At 34.2% G+C, this 21727-nt stretch overlaps 3 protein-coding genes across 3 annotated transcripts; 2 read left to right on the top strand and 1 right to left on the bottom strand.

Annotated features, from left to right (window-relative positions):
* Positions 1-775: 775 nt before the first annotated feature.
* On the top strand, positions 776-7370 carry LOC125846607 (GDP-L-galactose phosphorylase 2-like). Its single transcript, XM_049526160.1, has 5 exons — positions 776-1309; positions 2137-2561; positions 2638-2823; positions 2911-3177; positions 6754-7370. Exons 1-5 carry the CDS (start codon positions 1198-1200, stop codon positions 7078-7080), a joined length of 1317 nt encoding a protein of 438 aa, XP_049382117.1. The 5' UTR covers positions 776-1197; the 3' UTR covers positions 7081-7370.
* A 2828-nt stretch (positions 7371-10198) lies between these two features.
* On the bottom strand, positions 10199-11288 carry LOC125846606 (calcium-binding protein CML24-like). The gene has a single exon (XM_049526159.1). The coding sequence runs from the start codon at positions 11215-11217 to the stop codon at positions 10747-10749; it is 471 nt and encodes a 156-aa protein (XP_049382116.1). The 5' UTR covers positions 11218-11288; the 3' UTR covers positions 10199-10746.
* A 5312-nt stretch (positions 11289-16600) lies between these two features.
* LOC125847788 (probable fructokinase-6, chloroplastic) lies at positions 16601-21441 on the top strand. The gene is made up of 7 exons (XM_049527480.1): positions 16601-17105; positions 17236-17447; positions 18312-18524; positions 19031-19228; positions 19371-19508; positions 20261-20377; positions 21066-21441. Exons 1-7 carry the CDS (start codon positions 16949-16951, stop codon positions 21198-21200), a joined length of 1170 nt encoding a protein of 389 aa, XP_049383437.1. The 5' UTR covers positions 16601-16948; the 3' UTR covers positions 21201-21441.
* The last annotated feature ends 286 nt before the right edge of the window (positions 21442-21727 follow it).

The raw sequence follows: 21727 nt of genomic DNA, 5'->3' as shown, positions 1-21727 counted from the left end.
TAAATACGCAAATAACCCTCCAAATAAGGTGTTATAACTGAAGTTAATGCTTTATTACATGGCTTATTTTTGACGTTAACACACAATCTTCAACCTATGCAATTTAACACCGATGTAAAAATGGTTGTTGACCATCTTTAACATTAGGATACCACATTTTACCTATACTTAATGATGGCAAGGTAACTATTTTTACCTCACGTTTCAAAATATTTTTAGATGTAATTGATGCTCGCTAACACCATGCATATATCAGATAAATTAATTATTCATTCACTTACCCAATTATATAACCATCGAGAGCACTTACTGCAAGTCTAGATACATTAATATCAATCCAACGCTATTAATTCAAAGATCACTCAAATTTTAATTTTCTATACGAAAATCATAATAAGATCATGAAACATCTAATAGAGTTCAACTGATTAGCATGCAAATATCAAGAAAAAAGACATATGCTATAAAATAGATAAAATTATTAATGTTAAATTTATGCACTTATATTTTATTATTGATATAATCTTAAAATTCTGATTCACCTCCGCATGTCAGGTAAAACGTGAGCTATATAAAAGCAATTTCTAAGGTAGTAAATGTATCTACACTTGCTCCCTTTTTATAGTTTTATTTTGCTATATATAATAATAAATAACTAGAGTATATGATATAATAGTATAATATTCCTTTACCCAACAAAAAAAAAAAAAGTAATCCAAACAAGGTGTAAGGGGGTGCTTATATAAAGTTGGGGAGTCTACCAATGAGACGAACTCATTGACCAAATACGTCTGCAGGAGAAAGACCACCGGAGCACCAAACGCCACCCAACAACCACCCATTAAAATCTTCCAGAAAAAAACATCTTCCTCAAAATTATCGATGAAGGATCGTTCTTTAGTAGTTGTTCGTTGATCCTACAAATTCAATCACGGCTCTTCTTGGATCTTTCGTTTGTATTCTCACAATTCATCATCAACGCAAAGTGTTGACCCTTAATCCAACTCTTCTGGTGGACGATAAGCACCGGACCCCTTCCCCTCACGGAGGTAGGGGTGCCTCACCCGCTGAAGGCGGTTGCCCCTCCGATCTCCTCTTCCTCGCCGGCGGCGGTCCAATTCTTCCTTTCTCTTTCTCCTTCTCCTAATTTTTCGTGTAAGAATTGTATTTTTTATTATCCATCCAAGAACAGGACCGATGTTGACTATAAAGAGGGTGCCGACACTGGTTTCCAACTATCAAGAGGATGTTCTCGAAGGTAACGTCATGGGTTGTGGCCGCAAGTGCCTTGGAAAATGCTGCATGCCTGGTTTGTGTTCGATTCTTTAAATCTTTATCTTTCGGAATGTATGTTTTGCTGTGAATCAAAACGAATTTTCTGAATGTTTTTTCTCTCTGTGGAGGCCTGTTTCTATATGTCTGATTTTGTAGTCCTGGTGATTGATTATGGGGGTGTTATTAGGAGTAACAATTGTTCACAGATTATTATAGAGTTGAGCAGACAATACAAGGAAAGAATTGCAGTTGTAACTATTATGTAGATTCAGCTTTTGCCAGTTCTAATGTGTGGTAAATTCTTTAAGAGGCGGATCATGAGTTCCGCTTTAAGATTTTTAGGGTTAATCCCGTTGTATTTTAATGTTTATGGGTTCATATCTGCTATTTTAGTACAATTTTACTAATTTTTGACAATAAATTATGTTCCACATCGAAAGTTATGGGTTCAATTGAACCCGTATGTGCAATGCTAGATACGCCTATGATAGCATGAATGTCTATATAACTATAGATGAATGTACACTCTCTGAAAATGGTAAACTTGTAGTTTACTATTTGTAGTGTTAGTGTTGCTTAGAGTTTATATAATCTAGTGGTGTATCTTAGATTTGTTGAAAGTATGGGGCAAAATATCCACTTCGCATGCACCTTAATGCAGAAATAAGCAAACTGCATGTATTTTCCGATGAAGCCAAAAGTGTGTGGCGTGCCTTTAATGATTTTGTTTATCTAATAGATCTATCTGGCTTTTGTTTCTTAGTGGATACATCTTGGTAAGTCAGACGTGTTAAAAATGAGGTTTGGGTTGTAGTTGCTTCCATTTTTGTTTATATTCATTATTTTATTGCTTGATTTCAGTTTCAGTGCTTCCTCTGTATGCATTCAAGAATGATGACAATGAGCCAATTGAAAATGATATTCAAACCTTGCCTGAGGAGGAGTGTCAGATGTCATTCTTGAACAATTTGTTGTTGGGCCTATGGGAGGAGCGGATGAGCCAGGGACTATTTCGATATGATGTAACAACCTGTGAGACGAAGGTCATTCCGGGGAGATGTGGTTTTATTGCGCAGCTGAATGAGGGGCGCCACCTAAAGAAGCGCCCAACAGAGTTTTGCATTGATAAGGTTCTTCAGCCTTTTGACGAGAACAAATTCAACTTTACCAAAGTGGGCCAGGAAGAAGTGCTTTTCAGGTTTGAACCAAGTACCGACTACAAGCCCCAGTACTTTTCGGGCATGCGAGTAAACGGTGGTATTTCACCTAGTATTGTTGCTATCAACGTAAGGAAATTGTGCTCTGGTGCTCTTCTTATAGTTATTATCAGATGCATCATGGCTTATGGATCTTGTTTTTTAGGTGAGCCCAATTGAGTATGGACACGTGCTTTTGATACCTCGAGTTCTTGATTGCTTACCTCAGAGAATTGATCGTGATAGTTTCGCAATTGCTCTCCATTTTGCCAGAGAAGTGGCAGATCCTTTCTTTAGGGTAGGTTATAACAGTTTGGGCGCTTTTGCTACCATTAACCACCTCCACTTCCAGGTAATGGATCAAGCGAATAATTTCTAATTATTTGAGTAGCATGACTTAACTATCTATATGATGTTCTCTTGTTGACATTCATGACAGGCATATTACTTGTCAGTGCCATTTCCAGTTGAGAAAGCACCAATACAGAAAATACTGGCAAGGATGGGGCTGGGTGGTGCTGGAGTGATTGTTTCTAAGTTATTAAATTACCCCGTACGAGGTTTTGCTTTTGAAGGAGGAAATGGAAGTACTGCCCGTGATTTGTCTGATGCTGTTGTGAATTCCTGCATCTCCCTTCAGAATAAAAACATCCCTTTCAACATTCTCATTGCTCAGTGTGGAAAGAAGATTTTTCTGCTTCCCCAGGTTAGCTTGTCTAACTTCGTGTACTGTTGCTACAACACTAGTAAAAGTTTCTCTTAGGTTCACCAGTACAGTCATGGAATTTGTCATATCCTGCTGTTTAGAAGCTTTAACGAATACTTGTTAGATTCTTTGAGAAATGCATAAATATCTTTTAAGACACAACTGGAGAATCTCTAGTTAATCAGCTAGTACCTGCTGATTGCAAAGCTGTGCACATTTGTAGGAAGTGAATTTTACTTGATGGATTTCTATGGGCCAGGGATTGGAAATAGGATATTGTTGGGAAAAAGTTGCAGATGAAATTATAATGAATGTTGGAAAGGGTTATAATGAGGAGATTGTTAGTGATACTTGACAGGTTTGTCGTAGGATTGATGTAACTTTATTTTCCGTTGGTTCCTCAATTAGTTGTGCATTTGTAGTTAGGGTGGTAGTCAGGGTGGTGGTTTGGGTGGGAATAGTGGTGGAAAACGGGCAGATTGGATCGGATGTGAGCAGATTGAAAATGGATTGGGTAAAATAGTCTTAAACCCACTTTAATCTCCTTAAGCTAGAAAACTTTAAACCTTTTATGATTACATTTTTTTGTCAATGGTTGTAAATGAAGTTATATATATCCCAGAGACATTGAGCAGTGAATTACTAATAATTTTATTAGTATATTAATACAATTATCTTTTATACCAAAAACTTGTAGATTGAATAATTTGTCAAAACCACGGGAAAAGACAACAAATTAATCCAAAGGCAAAAGGAGAAAGGAAAACAAGTCATACAGGAGGTCCACACGTGATGCAATATCAATATGTGGAAGAAACCCTAAATCTAAGAACAAGAAATGAAGATAGAAGAAAGATAGAAGTGAGGAATTAATTAAAAGTTAAAGCTATAGAAAGCTAAAACCTTTCATTAATAAACAAAACAAGCACCAAATCTATGAAGGATCGATTCCTCAGACACGAAATCTATCTTTAAGATGACCCTCAAGAGGAAAGATTCCTCAAGCAAGCAACCTCATCAACATTATTTAGCAACAAAGGTCATAGACCGCTCTCATAAGAGTTCCACTCATCAAAACCAATATCCAAAATATCCAAGTCTAAATGAGTTGTTCTCAACTCTTTATAGTCTAAGATAGATATTACAAAAATACCCTTAATGAAAGAATGACTTTCTTAGTCTTCTTAGGCACTAGGGCTTGTATTTTAAGAATAGCTTCTTTGTATACCATAGCTTGTTGTGGATGCGAGGAAGTCAATTAATTTAGTATTTGACTATATTTTCTTTTGTAGATTTATTTATTATTTAAATGGCTTTATTTATTATTCTAGAATAAGGTTTTATGTTTCATAGCTTTGTAAGGATTAGGTTAAGTTATAGTTATTAGTTTGAAATAGGATTTAGGTTTCCTACTTTCANGTCAATTAATTTAGTATTTGACTATATTTTCTTTTGTAGATTTATTTATTATTTATAATTTAAATGGCTTTATTTATTATTCTAGAATAAGGTTTTATGTTTCATAGCTTCATAAGGATTAGGTTAAGTTATAGTTATTAGTTTGAAATAGGATTTAGGTTTCCTACTTTCATAAGGATTAAACTTCCTATTGTTGTAATAAGACTCTTATTTAAAAGAGTTTTTGAGGAATAAATCAACAAGTCATATTTCAGCAAAGAGTTCTCTCTTCCATGGGACTCTAAGGTTTGAGTCTCCTTTTGAAGAGTTGAAGAGATCGAAGTTCTCTCTTATTGAACTCTAAGGGTTCAGCCTTTATGAGCTGGATTTATATATTGCCTTGTGAATCAATTCTTTCGTATATGTATTCAATTGTTCAAAGGGAACAAACAAAAAGTAAATAGGTTTCAGGTCTATGGGTTGCTGCTATACTTTTTGTTTGTTCCCTTTGAACAATTGAATGCATATAGGGAAGGATTATTCACAGGGCGATATATAAATTCAGCTAGTTAAAGGGAGGCTGAAACCTTAGAGTTCAATAAAAGAGAACTCCGATCTCTTCAGCTCTTCAAAGATAGACTAAAACCCTAGTGTTCACTGGAAGAAAGAATTTTGATCTCTTGCATTTTGCTCATGGATTTGTTGATTTATTTCTCAGAAACTCCTTTAAGTAAGAGTTGGGAAGATTAATCCTTATGAAAGTAGGAAACCTAAATCCTATTTCAAACTAACAACTGTAGCTTAACATAATCTTTATGAAAATAAAATCTTATTCTAGGATAATAAATAAAGTTACTTAATTGACTTCCTCACATCCACAACATAGCCCCTTTCTCCCTACTCCACGTGGAGTTGTGTACTTCCATTTTAACTTGTTCTTGCACTTCAACTCTTCATTCAAGCCTCCAAATTAGTGACTCGACGAAACGTCTACGAACTCCTTCGCTTGGTTTTATGTGCAAGGTTATGATAAAGCTAGACTTGCATCAACACGTCAAAAGATTTTTCTAGAAGAAAGAGTAATTATTTAATAGGAAACAAAAATTTTCAAAATAAACCGAGGAAGTGATTCTTTTCACTTGTGGAATATTTAGGGGAAGAAAAACAAAATCTCAAAAAACTCTCACAGTTATTACATGTGAGAAATCGGTAATTAGCCTAAAAAGGAACAACAAACAAAATCACAAACAGTTGGACAAGTCTGTAACAAAAAAAAATTCTGAGGATTTCAAGAGAAAAACCGAATTAAGAAAAGAAGTCTGTAACAAAAAGAAAAAACATTAAATAAAGGTAGATCTACGATTGAAGCGTTTCCCCGTCGTAAAAGCTTTGGGGGTCGGAACCTTTCTTTGGTATTACAAAAGTGAGTTCGTAATGGGTTAAAAATAGACTGAAGTCCATATTTACCCTACTGAAATATAAGTGATATAACTGATTTAAATGTGTGGGCTGAAATTGCCAGCTCTATGGTGGAGCAATGGTTGAAAGCTAAAACTGGAAGGCAGGCTGGGTAAGATGCAATGCAAATGCCTTTTTAGGACTCATTTTTCTAGTAAATTGATAGAATAAATGATTTTAAATTGGGAAAAAGGAGGAACAGGAAAAATATCATCATATATAAAGGGGAAACATCACAGTAAAAAGCAGAGAATAAATAAGATAACACATCTGAGCACCAGCTATTGGTGTTACCAATGCAGCAGCTACAGTTGAAAGAGAGATAAGATGGAGGGGAAACAGATAAAGGCTGGGAACACCAACAACATACCCAGTGTAGTTCCACAAGTGGGGTCTAGGGAGGGTGGTGTGTACACATTATTACCCCTACCTTGAGAAGGTAGAGAGGTTGGTTGATTCCGTTAGAAACCCTCAGCTAAGTAAAGTAATTAGTTCACCTTTTGATCTTTTAGCATTAGTAGTCAATTTTGTAGTGGGGGAAGCTCGAAACATTCAACCTTAAACTTGTTTCAACTGAGATTCTGTTATAGTAGAATAGCATGGGGTGCTCACCAACACATGACTTTCATCTTGAAAATAGAATATTTTGTGACTTGTGCTTACAATTCTTTTTGATGGTGAAGAAGCTTACATCATCCTTTTTCTGGGATGATTGTTTAGTGTTATGCAGAGAAGCAAGCACTAGGAGTTGTAGACCAAGAGCTCCTCGACACTCAGGTGAACCCTGCTGTGTGGGAAATTAGTGGACATATAGTGCTTAAGCGAACAAAGGATTACAATGATGCATCAGAGGAATATGCATGGAAACTTCTTTCTGAGGTTTCCTTATCGGAGGAGAGATTTGAAGAAGTAAAGGGCTATATTTCTGAAGCAGCTGGTTTACAAGCAGAGGAGGATAAAAACATCAATCCAGAGAAGGAAATTCCAGATTCTCCTGGTCCGCAAGTTGCCTCACATATGCCTCCAGATTGTTTGGTGTTGCAGTGAAGAATTTGTGGCTTGCTCTTGCAAGATCTAATAAAAGTTTGAAGTATCTAGTGTGTGGTTGAAATTTTGTGTGTTTGTTTTTCCAGCGTCTTGTTTGATGCATACTGTTGTCTTAGTTGGAGTTGGTGATCCCCAAATAGTGTTACTTAATGGCTGCAACCTGTGGTCTTTGGCAGGATTGTTTACAGTACCTTTTTTGTTGGTGTTTAACTGCTGAATCATATTAGCAAATGTTCCTAATAATAACACCATTGTAGGACTTGCCCAGTTCTTGCAAGTTTTGTGCAGGTGAGACTCCTCCTTGCTTTTGACATGGTAATCAGCCTCCCGGGGATGTATTCTCTTCCACGAATGTCTCAACTTGTCGATAACTCAAATATAATTTCCCTTACAGAAACGTTATGCTCTATTGTTTCATATGGGAATGGAACAAGAAATTCAAGGTTGTGCTAATCACTTCACGTATAGTAAAACCCGTTTTAATTAAAAATGGCTGATTCATATTACAGACCGAATCGAACTGATCATTCTACATATAGATGTCTGAATATTGCTAGAAAGTTTTATCTTCTTCCAACCGAGATTGTCAATTTACGAAACAATACTTGACAGGTTGAAATAAGTTGCGAGTTTAAAGGAGAATAACTATGGGTGTGTTCAATACAAAGGAATATATTTTTTAGAAATGTTTTTCAATTTTTTCATGTTTAGTTGGTCAAAAGATTTTGGAAAACATTTTTCCTAGGATAATAAATTCCTTAAAAATGAAGGGGAAAAAATGTTTTTCCCAATGTATATAGGGAAAATAAGTTATATAAAGTGACATTCCAAGTTCATTATCTCCTTCCCACCCACATAGTAGTTAACTATCCTACACCGACTGACCCCATAGTAGTTAATTAGATTACATATAAATGCTTTTGAATTTTTATTTATTTATTTTTGCTTAGTTATCAAACGCTAGATCAAATAAAATGTATTTTCCTGCCTAACCAGCTACCAAGTAGTTCATTCGTTTTCATTAATCTAAATGATCTCGTAAACATTCTACAATTCAACCTTCCTAAGAATTCAAAAACATTAGGAAATGGTTTTCTTTTTTCAATACAGTACTGACATGCTAAGAAATAAATTTTATTGCATATTAAGCTTGAGTAAAAAATAGCGAGCACATTTGATTGGAAATATATTAAAAATAAATAAATAAAATAGTAAATGCTGTTTTATTTTAGCAATTACTGAAAAATGAAGTGTATGTGATCACATTTTGAAGTTCAACAAAGAGCGCAAGGTCATGTTCTAAGTTCTAACAGGAAATCTAGCTATCTATGGTAATTGGTACCATGCATAAAGAATTATTCTAATATATTATGTCTCATTTCCTTATCTATATGGTTGTTTTCATCACTACCCTTATGCTGAGAATAAGAAAAAACATAGCTAGTCTTAGAAGACACAGTTATTCATTACCTGCGCTAGTGGAAGGTAGCAGAATGACAGTGAAGGAGGTGCGAAATTGCATACACGCTTATAATACCTAATATTTAACCTCTGTACGCCACATAATTTTCCGACTAAGGGTGTGCATCAGACCACCCTCCACCCCATGCAAATATCCCATAAAAGTAATCAAGATGTGTGCAAGCTAACTCGGACACCATAGGACCACTGGTCCCTTTACAGGGTTAATTTTTCTTTGTTTTCCTTTTAAGTCAGTCAAAAACTTTTGAGAAGAAACAAATGTCTAACGGAACATGTCAACAAGCTCACAAAATAAATAAATACAACAAGGCAACATTAGTAACAAAACACCTAACAATTTCCATTCTTTTTTCATTATTCCAGCTCCATTTTTTGTTGTATGCATCTAGAATTCGAAACTCACTAAGACGACTAATCCAGATTCGAAACTCCCATGCATCTCTTCTCATCCTTCCCATCTAAAATGATCAACCTTTTACTAAAAAGATTAATTCAACTGCTATACTTTTCTGTTGCATTCTAGTCTTCCATCTCTAAATAATCCCTCCCAGTTCAGATACAGAATCAAACAACAAAATATAAATAAATAAATTCTGAAAGTTTTAAAATGCTAGTATATATAAATGATAGTGTGTTACTCATATGAAAACGCTTCAAAATATAGAAAAGAGACGGTAACATCTGAAATTCAACCCAACAAAATTAAGCTATTTTTCATGTTTTCTTATGCTTTCCCCTTCACCTAAGATTTTGTATAGCAGACATTTCAAAAAATTTAAATAAGGATATGAACAATCGACTTATACTAATTCATGATATTTTTTAGAGAAAGACAAGTTCCGCTTATCGCCGCTACCTTCCGTGTCAATACTATCCCAAAGATTACATCAGAGGTCAAGCAGCTGAGAAACTCATTAATGTTGAACTTCCAACTTTATGCGGCTAGACCAAGAGCTTACTTTGTTAATGGATTTTCAATCAAAATATTTTATATATCTAAAGGATTTCTCAATATTGGGTTCTCAAAAACTAGCATCCGATACCTATCTTCCCTGCTTATTTGGATTCATAAGGTAACAATTTCACCACTCAATGCAGTTTGACCCTAAAACGGAAAAGGACATTAGAGAAAAAGAAAACCACCACATACTTTTTATGCTTCAATTTATGTGGCGCAACTTAATTGAACCGGATTCTAATCAAAAGAAAACATTTTCACACATAAACTAAATATACAAAAATAATAAAAGAACAATAAAAAAGAGGTACCTAATTTTTTCGTCGAAACGGATTAAGAAAATGACAGAAAAGTGTAAAAGCAGGTGGAATTAGTATTAAATGCCAAACGCCTTTAATGAATGAAAAACGGCGTTTCGGAGGAAAGAAATAAATAAAAATTGATTAAATTTGATAAGTTTTTGAATACTTAAAAGGACTAAAATCGGTAAGTATATAGTTAAAGGACTAAAATCGATAAGTGTATAGTTAAGCGACCAAAACTGATAAGTTTTTAAATAGTTAAAAGACTAAATTCATTAAGTGTATAGTTAAGGAACCATTTTAGACTTACTTCTATAGTTAAGGGACTATTTATGTCATTTTCTCTAGTATTAAATGCCAAACGCCTTTAATAAATGAAAAACGGTGTTTCGGAGGAAATAAATAAATAAAAACTGACATAGGCGGAGTACATATTTACCACTAGCAACAGGAAAGCTACAAGCGCGTTGCCCCATTAACACGATTACAATTCCGTGTGGTCTTGGCACTATCAGCAACTTTGAAAATTCATACGCCACGAATTTCTTCAACAGCACTCCAAAGTATCAAAAAAGCAAATAAAAATAGTAGATGAAACGGCAGTAACAGAGATGGATTGCGCGTGACTCAATAGTAAATGTCACAAAACACAATAGGAAGTACGAGATTTCATTTTTGCAAAATATTATTTCTTACCTTTTTGGAATTATCGTAATTTGTACCGATAACCCAAATCATATAGGAGTAATAATAAAGTTTTTGGCTGATTCGGAATTTCTTCATACCTAACTACAGTTAGAGTGGATTGACAGCAAAAACTATGGCAGAAATCTGTCAAACAGGAGAAACAGAGTATCTACAGAGTTCCGAAATCGGTTCCAATTAAAACCTACCGTTGATTCCATAAGTTAATAATCTGAAAAGTCAGGTCCTACTCATCATCTTCTTAAACTCCTCAAAGTTAACACATCCATCGCCGTCGACATCCACCTTGCTGATCATACGACGGCAATCCTTGAGCGAGCACTTCTCTCCGAGGCTCTTCATAACAGAATGCAATTCAGCCGCCGTGATTTTGCCGTTTTTGTCCTTATCGTACAAGTCGAAAGCCTCCCGAAGCTCTTTGTTATCACTGTCCGCTCCTCCCGGACAGTAAAAAGCAGCAAACTCTTTCAAGTCAATGAAACCATCACCATCAGTATCAACTTCCAACATTATTCGTTTTACCTCATCCGGCGATGTCTTACTGCCAAGTGCATTCAGAATCGCGCCAAGCTCCGATAGAGAGATTTTTCCGTCTCCATTGGCGTCGAACTTCCGGAACACCTTCTCGACTTCGTCCATCTCCGCAGATGAAACTATCGGCTGTTTGGAGTCGCTGGGAGTTTTGTCCATTTGCGGAGACAGTATGGAAGGGAAAAGATGAGGAAACGGAAGGGGAGGGCAAGGGATTTTTTTTCAGTTGGGGGTTGGTTGCTGGGTATTTATATGGCAGGATCACGCGGTTTCAGTGGGATATAATTGTCTGTTACGCGTGATTTCGCGTGAATGAAGTCCACAGTTTTATTTGGTGAGGCAGGATCCAGTACGAACGCTCCGATGGGTCACAATAATAAATGTGGACTTTTAAATTATGCTAAAAATAATGGAGTATCTTTCTTTAATTCAATTTCAATATCTTAATTTGAAATGTTCATAAATTGGATTAGAACAAATATTTAATGCATATAAGTTTTGTTTAAAACGAACCTACTCAAAGCAATATCTGGTAAATAACAATTAAAATTTCTATTTATTTATTGCTTATATCATGTCGAAAAGTTTTTATCCATGTAGAATGCTTACATGAAAAGGAGACTATACTTATGAAATCTCTAGATATATATGAAAATTTCTAGATTCTTATGAAATTTCTAGAAAAGTACTTGAAAGTTAGAAACCCTACAAACTTGTAGAGAATCCTAAAGAAGATTTATCTATAAATATTTTTAAAAAAATTATGTAAGTAATTAATATATACATACTAGCCCCTAGATGGCTTGTTATAAATGGGAGACCATCTAGCAAACAATAAGTTTCCGCTAATATAGAGCCTTCTTTGACGAATTTTGTGTTTTTTCTTTTAATTATTTTTTTTAGTGATTTCTAGTATCTTATATGTTGATTTGACATAACAAGATTGTAAGCAATTTGTGCAAGAGCATGAGCGAGTTATCAAAATGATTAAGGATGTGATGTATATATGGCTCAAAACTATACTTAATTAGAAACTTAAAATTAACTATATGAATCTTTTATAATCAATCTATTTTAGTAATGTCATATCCTGTCAAAATAAATAGACTAATTAGTATTCAATTAGTTGAAAGGAAAAACGTAAATTAGATGTTAAATAGGAGATTCATGAATTGCTATTACATCCTCCAATTTAATTAACATTTATACAAGTAGTTATCAAAATAAGTTATTTCTTCCTTTATTAACTATGTAAAAAATAAATAAACTCCAAAGCTTTAAGAAGTCTGTCACAGACGAGAATATATATAAATCCTTTTAGGGCTGTCTTACGCATGTGTAATATACAATTGTAAAAGTCTACTATTAATAAAATTTCTCCCGTTTAGCGAATAAGTAATTGACACGATTAGGGTGTAGAAAAATGGACAAACACTGGGTAGCATCCCCATTTGTTTAGCGAGAGAGAGTTAAGGGTCTTTTTTTTTTAATTAAATAGAAGTCTTAAAGCAAAGGAAAAGTGTAAGTTATGAATTCATATATATTTACGATCTAGTTTTGTGATATCTTGAGTATGATTTTATTATCTCTAATTAAAGATATTTTATTTGATAAGTTATGTTGGGATAGTGTCTGAATTAATCGAGCCACTGAATTTTAAAAAAAATAAATACGTAGTTAAATAGAAAAAAGGGAGTATATTTCAATCAATGGCTAATAAGCATAAGGTGAGAAAGTCGCATAAATTGATCCAGATATAACCATTATAAAATTAAAATATAAGGTGAAGTAAAATCTATGTAAATGATATTAAAACACTTAAAAATATGATTAAGTAGTTACTGAAAGATGAGAATCACAATATCCAAGATTAAATTTTCAAAAATAAAAATAAAATGAAGGTAATTGTCACGAATGGTAAAAGATTTAGGCAGTTAGGAAAGCATCTAATAGTAAATGCTTGAAAGAGGACAGGTACCAGTCGGACTTTGGGCGTGTATATTTTGGAAAATAAAAAAGCTTTGTTAGTGACATTTTGCATTGATTGTTTTCTCAACTTTCAATATATCTCATCTTTACGATTTCACTCATACCACCTTATAGCCCTTATCTTCACCATGTCATACCCCTACCTCATCCTCCCCACCCCTAAGTATTTGTCTAATATAAAATACAAATATTTTTAGAATAATATTTTTGAAAATAACTAAGAAACCCTCTTATTTTTCTAAAAAAAAAAAAATCAAGAAAAAAGTTGGGTTTTTACTCTTTTTTTTGTGTTCGTTATGTATGTGAGGGGAAAATATCATTCTAAAAGCATTTGTGTATAATATATACAAACAAGTATGGGAGATGATGATGGTTGTAGAGGTGTGGGGTGATGGGGATGGGATTAGACGCTAGAGGGGTGAGGGTGAAGACGAGGTAGGGAAGACACAATCAACATGTAATGCCATATGTAAAACTCGTATTCTATATTTTTATGAGAGAATTCATTTTCAAAAAACCTGTATCTCAAAAAATATTTTCCAACACTTTTGTCCAATCGAACATAACACAAAACTCACCCAGTGTCTTCTTATTAATTAATGGGCACATGATGACGATCTTGACAACGAAGGATTCTTATCTTTCACTTAACGTTAGCAAATTCGGTATTCAGTTTCAGTTTATCCGATTATATAATGCAAGTCAACCTGGATTAATTATAATATCACATAACTGTTCTGATTACATCAAAGTCAAGTTGAATTTATAAAATCTTCCGTCGAATAATTGACACCATCAAAACGCGTTTGTATTATATAATTCAGTTTCTTGTTCCAGTCCGGTATTTAACTTCCTTTTTCTGTTAACTATACTTATTATAATTATGGAATTAATGGGATGTATTACAAAATGGCATGACATTTTATAAGTTTTTCATTTTGTTTTAAAGTGAAGACTAAATTAAGAGGATTTTTTTCTCCTACTCAAGCCTAACTACTTCGTATATATAGCAAGGGTTCTTGAATCAGTGAAGTAGGTACCTATTACTTTCCATTAGATGTAGGTAACTCTACTCCATATAATATATGTGATGCTAAAAAGTACCACGTACGTATTGTGTTTGCCTTTCCACACTACTCCTTTTATTCCCATAAAAAAGATCTTTGAGATGCTAATCCACGCTTAGTACAATTTCTTTTATTATTTATGTAATGTAAATTATTTGTGAAAAGGAAATGAACTTTCGGCCAAATAAAATCCAAAAAATAGGTCATAAGGTAAGAATTGACTAAAATCACATAAGAAAATCAATATCTCGATTCTAAGCTCTCAATACCAATGACTGAAATATGAAATGTGGACAAGAACAATACGACACCCAAGAACGTATTATCAAGAATAAGAATTGAGATGAATCTATCTCTAAAGATATAATAAAAAAAAATCTTGAATCTCACTCAATCTAAGAAATTAACCAATAAGGTTAGAATTATCCAAATTTATATCAGGAGATCGAATATTCATCAATAATCAATGTGAAATCTAAAAAATAATTGTCAAAATTATTTTTCAATAGCATGAATTATTTAGGCTTAACATGCTAACTAGAGTTGTCAAAAAGGGTCAGCACAGCCCACCCGGTCCAAACCTTGCGGGCCAAAGAATTTGATGGTCTAGGGCGGGCTGACCCTTCTTTTGGAAGGGTCTGGAAGTACTCAACCCAACCCAACTCAACACTAGAAGGGTTGCGGGCTGGGGCAGGCTAGCCCCCCATTTTTTTTCAAACTTAAAATTTTATAACATCAAGAAAATGAGAGGATTTTCAAATCAAATATGACAAATAATGGTGTTTTTTCAATAACACTAGCAAAAATCTAGTTGATTAACATGTATCTAGGATACCAGATACGCGAGATACAAGTATCTGGTGTGTGATGCATCCCATAAACTCGAGTGACATAAGAGTGGCGAGTGAGATGGGAGGTAGGTGAGGGCATGAGATTTGTCTATGTATCATAGATACATGCGAATCCATTTGGATAGAGTGTGTCTACAACAAGTTACACCTAATTTTGAATCTATGTATCTGAACACACCAAAATTTGATAAGATTTGTAATATATAATATAGCGTGCCTCTAAGTAATTAGCTCATACACTAGTAAATTTTTTGTTAGTTACCCTTAGTTTTGGCCATGGACCCCAACCCGACCTTGATCAAGTATCAAGGGCCAAAGGCTTATATGTTTTGAACTTATAAGTCCTAATTTTAAATGGGCTTAAAAAATCCTATCTCAATTCTATCCTAATGACGGATTGGATTGGACCGGTCCCATGAACTAAGCTCATATTGACGACTCTAATGCTAACTAATAGGCTTACCTCATTAGGATAGGATTAGTATGTTTACACCAAATCGAGTTAAATAATTTAGTGGAGTGAATATGTACATTTAGTGGCCATATAAAATTAAATAATATTATTTTGATTTGATGTAACCAACAGATATTATATTATTCGTTTATTCCAGTTGAATGCACCACTGAATAATTTGACTGAAAATTTTGTCAGCGGTGGATTCCTTCAAAATTATGAATGAAGCTAAGGAAGTATTCGATTTGCTTAAGTGTAAATATAATTGATTAGTATTTGAAATTCTATCATGTCCGGTAGTTGGCATCTACTTTTGGCGGTGCTTAACCTGTTGTTGGTCCAGATGTCCCATAAAAGAGTATCAACTAAATTCAAACTTTATTGTGTTGCTTATGCTCCATCAAATAATTCATCACTTCTATATTTCTCATCTGATTCATTGCATACATTTTCATAACACCAAGTTGGACATAGTACATAAAAAGTGTGGTGGAGAATGTGTACTTGTTTTTGGCATCGATCTTGTGCCATTGGACTGTTGATTTTATAATGAACTTGATAAATTAAAGAAATTTCAAACTATTATCATATTCACAAAGAGAAATTGATGTTGGTGAGTTTATTGTAAGAAATATAAAATTTCAAATGTCAAGCCTTAAATCTTCTATTGAAACAAAATTTCACCCGCTCAATATGTAATTAGAGGTGGCAATGGGGCAAAGGATGGCAGGGTGGCTCTTATCTTCTTTATATTTTTAAACTAATCAATATAAGATTTTGTTCATGTTAATATGTTTCATGTGGTTGGAAATTTTTCGAAATTCACTCAATATTGCTATCAATGATCGAATATTATTTATGACCATCAAAATCGAAATATAACTTCTTATTCATGCGTATATTTCCAAGCTATTTTAGACATGATAAAAATAATAAATCAAATCTTACATTATTACTCTGTCATCTTATTTATTCGTCTCATTGAAACATTAATAGTCTAATAATATCATTTATTGAGCTAAACTAATTTAGAGAAGCTCTTAACATATTTATATACATAAAATAACGTCTAATGTTAGATTAGTTGATTTTATGTACCCAATAAAATTTATGTTCCGTCGTTATTAGTTTGAACCAAATCATGATTGGCATGAAATAAATCCATATATATCTCTAAATAATAAGCTAGTGGGTAAATCATGATTTTTGTCTGACAAGTGATAGAGATAACTAGAGGTCGTCGTCGGCTAGTCTTTGGGTCATCCAACAAAACACACTTGGCCAGCTTGTATTTTAGCCAATTTCCATTCATTGCTTTCTCCGCTGCTACTATTTCCCCGATCAGAAGAATCAAAATTAGGGTTTATTGCCTGAAAATTACTAGTTTTACAACGATTGCCCCCAACGCCTTCTCCTACTTTCCCTTTTAGTTGCTGACATTTAACGCCTGATGTAACTGTATTTTAGGTTTCAATTTTGAAATACGAGTTAATTTCTCAGATCAGTTCTTCTATTTAAAAACCTCATAAATGGCTCTTCATGCTACTGCTTTCTCCTTCACTGGAGTTTCTACTTCAAGTAAAGCTTCCAGAAGCTCTTTGCTTTCAGTTTTTCCTGCTCCTAGAAGATGCACTGTCAAAGCAGCTTCCCAGTATCCGCCCAGCATTCCTCGATGTAAAATTCAAGGTGTTCATCTTTTAAATTTAGTCTACTTTCAGATTGGATTTATCATTTATATGTATTTGTAGAAAATTTAGTTAGTTTGCTTTTTGACTTTTTGTATTTATACTTTCTTCTTCAACTATATTTACTTAAGGAAGAGCATTGCCAAGTGACAATGGGCCACTGGAGAAGGATGAATCTTCTCTTGTTGTGTGCTTTGGAGAAATGCTCATTGATTTTGTTCCGACTATTAGTGGGCTTTCATTGGCTGAAGCCCCTGCATTTAAAAAGGCTCCTGGTGGTGCACCAGCTAATGTTGCTGTTGGTATTTCCCGTCTTGGTGGTTCATCAGCTTTCATTGGCAAGGTATAATATTGCAAACTACTCTTTTTACCTTCTTTATGAACTCGATGTGCTAAGCGTAGGTTTGAATGACTCTATAACAATAGATAAGTTTATTCAAGTTCAACAAGTGTTTAGACAGTTAGTTTTTCAGTCAAATACATGTATGATCTTCAAGTTGGGCTACTTATCCTTGACTATTAGGACCAGTTCCAGGCTGTAGGAGGAGGCAACTCGTTGTTGTTGTTTAGTTCCCTCTAATCAAAACATATGGCAGTGTCTGGTTACTGAAATAACTTTAGAAGCTCCAAGATGATTCACTTAGTTGGAGCTATCAAGTCTTTAATGCATGGTTGAAATTTTGTTATATCTGAATAGAAATCTGACACTTGCTGTGGAAACATTAATTGCTCCAGATCATTAATTGTACCATGGTGATCTAGCATCTAATGTTATGCGCTTGTCAAATACCTATTTCTTTGGCATACTAATTACTATACTGATATAATATATCTTAGTCTATATCATTAATGAAGAACAGTTTTGCTCTCATTTGAGACTCACTACTCCAAACTACTGCATTCAAATTAGGAGACTCATCTTAATATGCAGCAGGGTCATCTTTGTTCTGCCCTGGAGGTTTTTGATAATTTGATTGACTGTTGAAGAATCATATTCCACACAAAGTTGGCTCGTTCAAATATTCCTTTGCTGGGTTGTGAAAATTAATTAGAAAACATATGTGAATGAAAATAACCTATCAAAAAGAATACGTGAAGATGGGTCATCAAAACGAATATGTGAAGATGATATAAATTACAAAAAGATAGGCCTTTTCAAATATTTAAGCATTTTATGGTATGTACTTATAACTTGTAATGCAATCAGGTTGGTGAAGACGAATTTGGTTACATGCTTGCTGAGATTTTGAAGGAGAACAACGTCAACAGTGATGGTATGCGCTTTGATCCAGGTGCTCGTACTGCTTTAGCATTTGTAACACTGAGAAAGGATGGAGAACGTGAATTTATGTTCTATCGTAACCCGAGTGCTGATATGTTGCTTCAAGAGGATGAACTTGATTTAGAGTTGATCAGGAAGGTACATGAGGTTCTTTTATCCTCAAGATATAAGTATTTCATAGTTTCATTATAGCAAAAGAATAAAGATGGACAAGAAGAGTAATATATAGGATCATAATATGAAACTGAAATTGGCTATGGTTCTTACATGAGATACCTCCAGTCATAAGACCTGTATTCATCCTCTTTGTTACTTCTGCTAAGAGTAAGTTATCTTATTTATATGACTATTGAATATATTAAAAACCTTATGCAGTTCATGATTTGGTTCTAAGAGTACCTTCCAATCCAAATCTTCAGATTTTTGAAGACCATCTTATTTGAGAATGTATGAGCATTTCATATGCTTTCTGGAAAGCATGTTATTCTAGTAGTCCGCCAAACTTTAACAATACTTCTATACAATGTTGTTTTCCTTATTGCAACAGTGATACTTTACATTTCTTCTGCTATTTTGGGTGTGGACTCTTACGAGTAAATTATATTTAGATAGTGATACCCAATGATTCCTATCCCTTTTGACAGGCAAAAGTTTTTCATTATGGTTCCATAAGTCTGATTACAGAGCCATGCAAATCAGCCCATATTGCAGCTGCAAAAGCTGCGAAGGATGCTGGTGTGATCTTATCCTATGATCCCAATTTGAGGCTTCCATTGTGGCCATCTGCAGAAAGTGCTAGAGAAGGAATCCTTAGCATATGGGATACTGCTGATATAATTAAGGTACTTTGTTGCAAGTGTCCAATGTAAAATCTTACTACTTGTTAATGGAAATATAGTCTATCTTGCTAGAGAGTCGGTCTGTAAAGTCTGAACTTTCATATGAAATGTTACCTATGATGTTTCAGCTGCTTGTTATCAACAGATAAGTGAAGAAGAAATTTCGTTTTTGACACAAGGAGAAGATCCTTATGATGATAATGTTGTTCGTAAGTTGTACCATCCAAACCTCAAGTTACTCCTTGTCACAGAAGGTCCAGAAGGTTGCCGATATTACACCAAGGTGAGCTTCTAAGATGTGGTAAAACTCAGCGTTATAAATCTTACTCAACTCTGCTGCATGCCTGTTTGTTCTTCTAGTCAAATTGTAATTGCTACTGATCCCACTCTACACAAATTGATGTGCTTAAGCAAATGATGTTGTAATTCTTTATCATGAAGTTGAGAAATCTCTGTATATGTTCCTTATATCTTCAGATGTAAAATTCATCTGGTTGTTTCATAACTTTTTAAACTATTACAACATTTATTAAATATACAATCTGCTATTGGGTTATTGAGATTTGCACGCATGGATGCTGTGCCTTTTTAACCAGTCAATCCCTAGCTGAACAAGTATATGATTATCTATGTTAGAGTTGATTGGCAAGCTTTATTAATCTGGAATCAATATAGCTGTTATACCTGTCAAAATATTACTGATAATAATCCCTTGCACTCTGAAGTTTATTTCAGAAGATTCCTTATTCTGTTTCCTATTGTGAATCATGATCAGGAAACAGAATGACTACTGTTTCTTCTATTTTCTTGAAAAGCTCATTAGAGATTGTCTGAGTTTTATCGGTCTCCTTCAAGCTGGTTCAGATTCGTCAGCTTATTGGAATAAGTTTAGGAATATTAGAATTTAATGCATCTTTAGTTCAAACTTCTAAGATCAGTCACCAAGCTGGTGTATGCATACCCTGCCAGATACCACTATATATGAAAGGTAAAGAGAAAAAAGTTCTCTGACGTTGCTTCAATCATGAAAAATAGGATTTCAGTGGACGAGTCAAGGGTATAAAGGTGGATGCCGTGGACACCACCGGTGCTGGAGATGCTTTTGTAGCCGGAATATTGTCACAGCTAGCATCTGATGTCTCACTGCTTCAGGTATTGCCTTAATGCCTTTTGTATTAAATCGAATTATGTTCTGTAGTTTTACTGTTCCATTATCCTGCATTCTGTTGACTACTACTTTTCATTTCTCATTGTGTATATGGTTTCTCATGTCATGTTATCTAATGAGCAAAAAAAAACTGATACTTTTTTATTGTTTGTGCACTAGGTGTGTATCTTCAGTATAAGTGCATTAAAGGACCTATATGATTTACTTGTAGTGTCGATATTTTACTGTGTCATTGAAACCTCTTATAGTTAATACCCTAGATAATTAAACTCACATATGCAATCCAATGATATAAGGCAGCTGAAAAATCACAATTTTAACAACCATCTTCTTTGATGAAGCTAAGACCACTACTAAGACTGTCGCATCCTTGTTTTCTTGCTGTAGCTACCTCTGAAACAAAAACTGAAAGTGCTGAACTAATTAATTTGAATTCTCAATGTAAGAATGAAAAGTCTCATATTGGTGGTTAATGAGATGAGAGGTGTACTTAAATGAACTTGGGCAATCCTCCCCTCATGAGCTAGCTTTTGGGGTTGAGTTAAGCCCAAGATTCATTTTCCCTTACACTCAAACTTCAACCTGTCTTTCCATTTGGTGTTGAACTTTCTTTTATACTTCAACTCAAAGCATAGATCTCTTTAATGCTAATTCTGAATCTGAATTCTTTAGGATGAGGGCAAGCTTCGAGATGCCCTTAGTTTTGCTAATGCTTGTGGTGCATTGACTGTGATGGAGAGAGGAGCAATTCCAGCTTTGCCAACAAAAGAAGTAGTGTTGAACGCCTTGCTCAAGTCAGTTGCATAATATCCATCCGACCTATTAATCAGTTGTCATTTAAATGCACTTGCAAAAAGATTTCCATGTGTTCTCTTGCATAATTCTTTTAGGGCAAAAGAATATTAAGCACGTGTATAACCACATTAGCCAATAATCGAGAATAATTTCCGATAAATATGTGGTAGTACATAACCCACATTATTAAGCACATGTATTTATTCAAGATCAATGTTCAATTGTTGTGGCTAATGCATTGGTTTGATTCAGTTACATTCACTCATTCTCAATTTGAAGTGTTTATGTCTGTCAACAGCGTTTGATTAGCATTGGCAATTTGAATATGAAAAAAGAATCAATCTGGCTACCTCAATGCCAAATTGTTTTTCCATTTTTGAACATACCGAAATTATAAATACAAATAAAATACGTATCCCATAAAATTGTCTCTAATATGTTGGGATAAGTTTCATATTTTTACCTTTTCCCAACTGCGCACAATTTTGAAAGGTATCAAAATGTTGTCAATGTCTGTTTTGGGAGTCAACATTTATTTT

Source organism: Solanum stenotomum, chromosome 12, assembly GCF_019186545.1.
Source record: "Solanum stenotomum isolate F172 chromosome 12, ASM1918654v1, whole genome shotgun sequence".
NCBI lineage: Eukaryota > Viridiplantae > Streptophyta > Magnoliopsida > Solanales > Solanaceae > Solanum > Solanum stenotomum.
The sequence above is the reverse complement of the archived record's forward strand: the minus strand, read 5'-3'. Positions and strand labels throughout refer to the sequence as shown.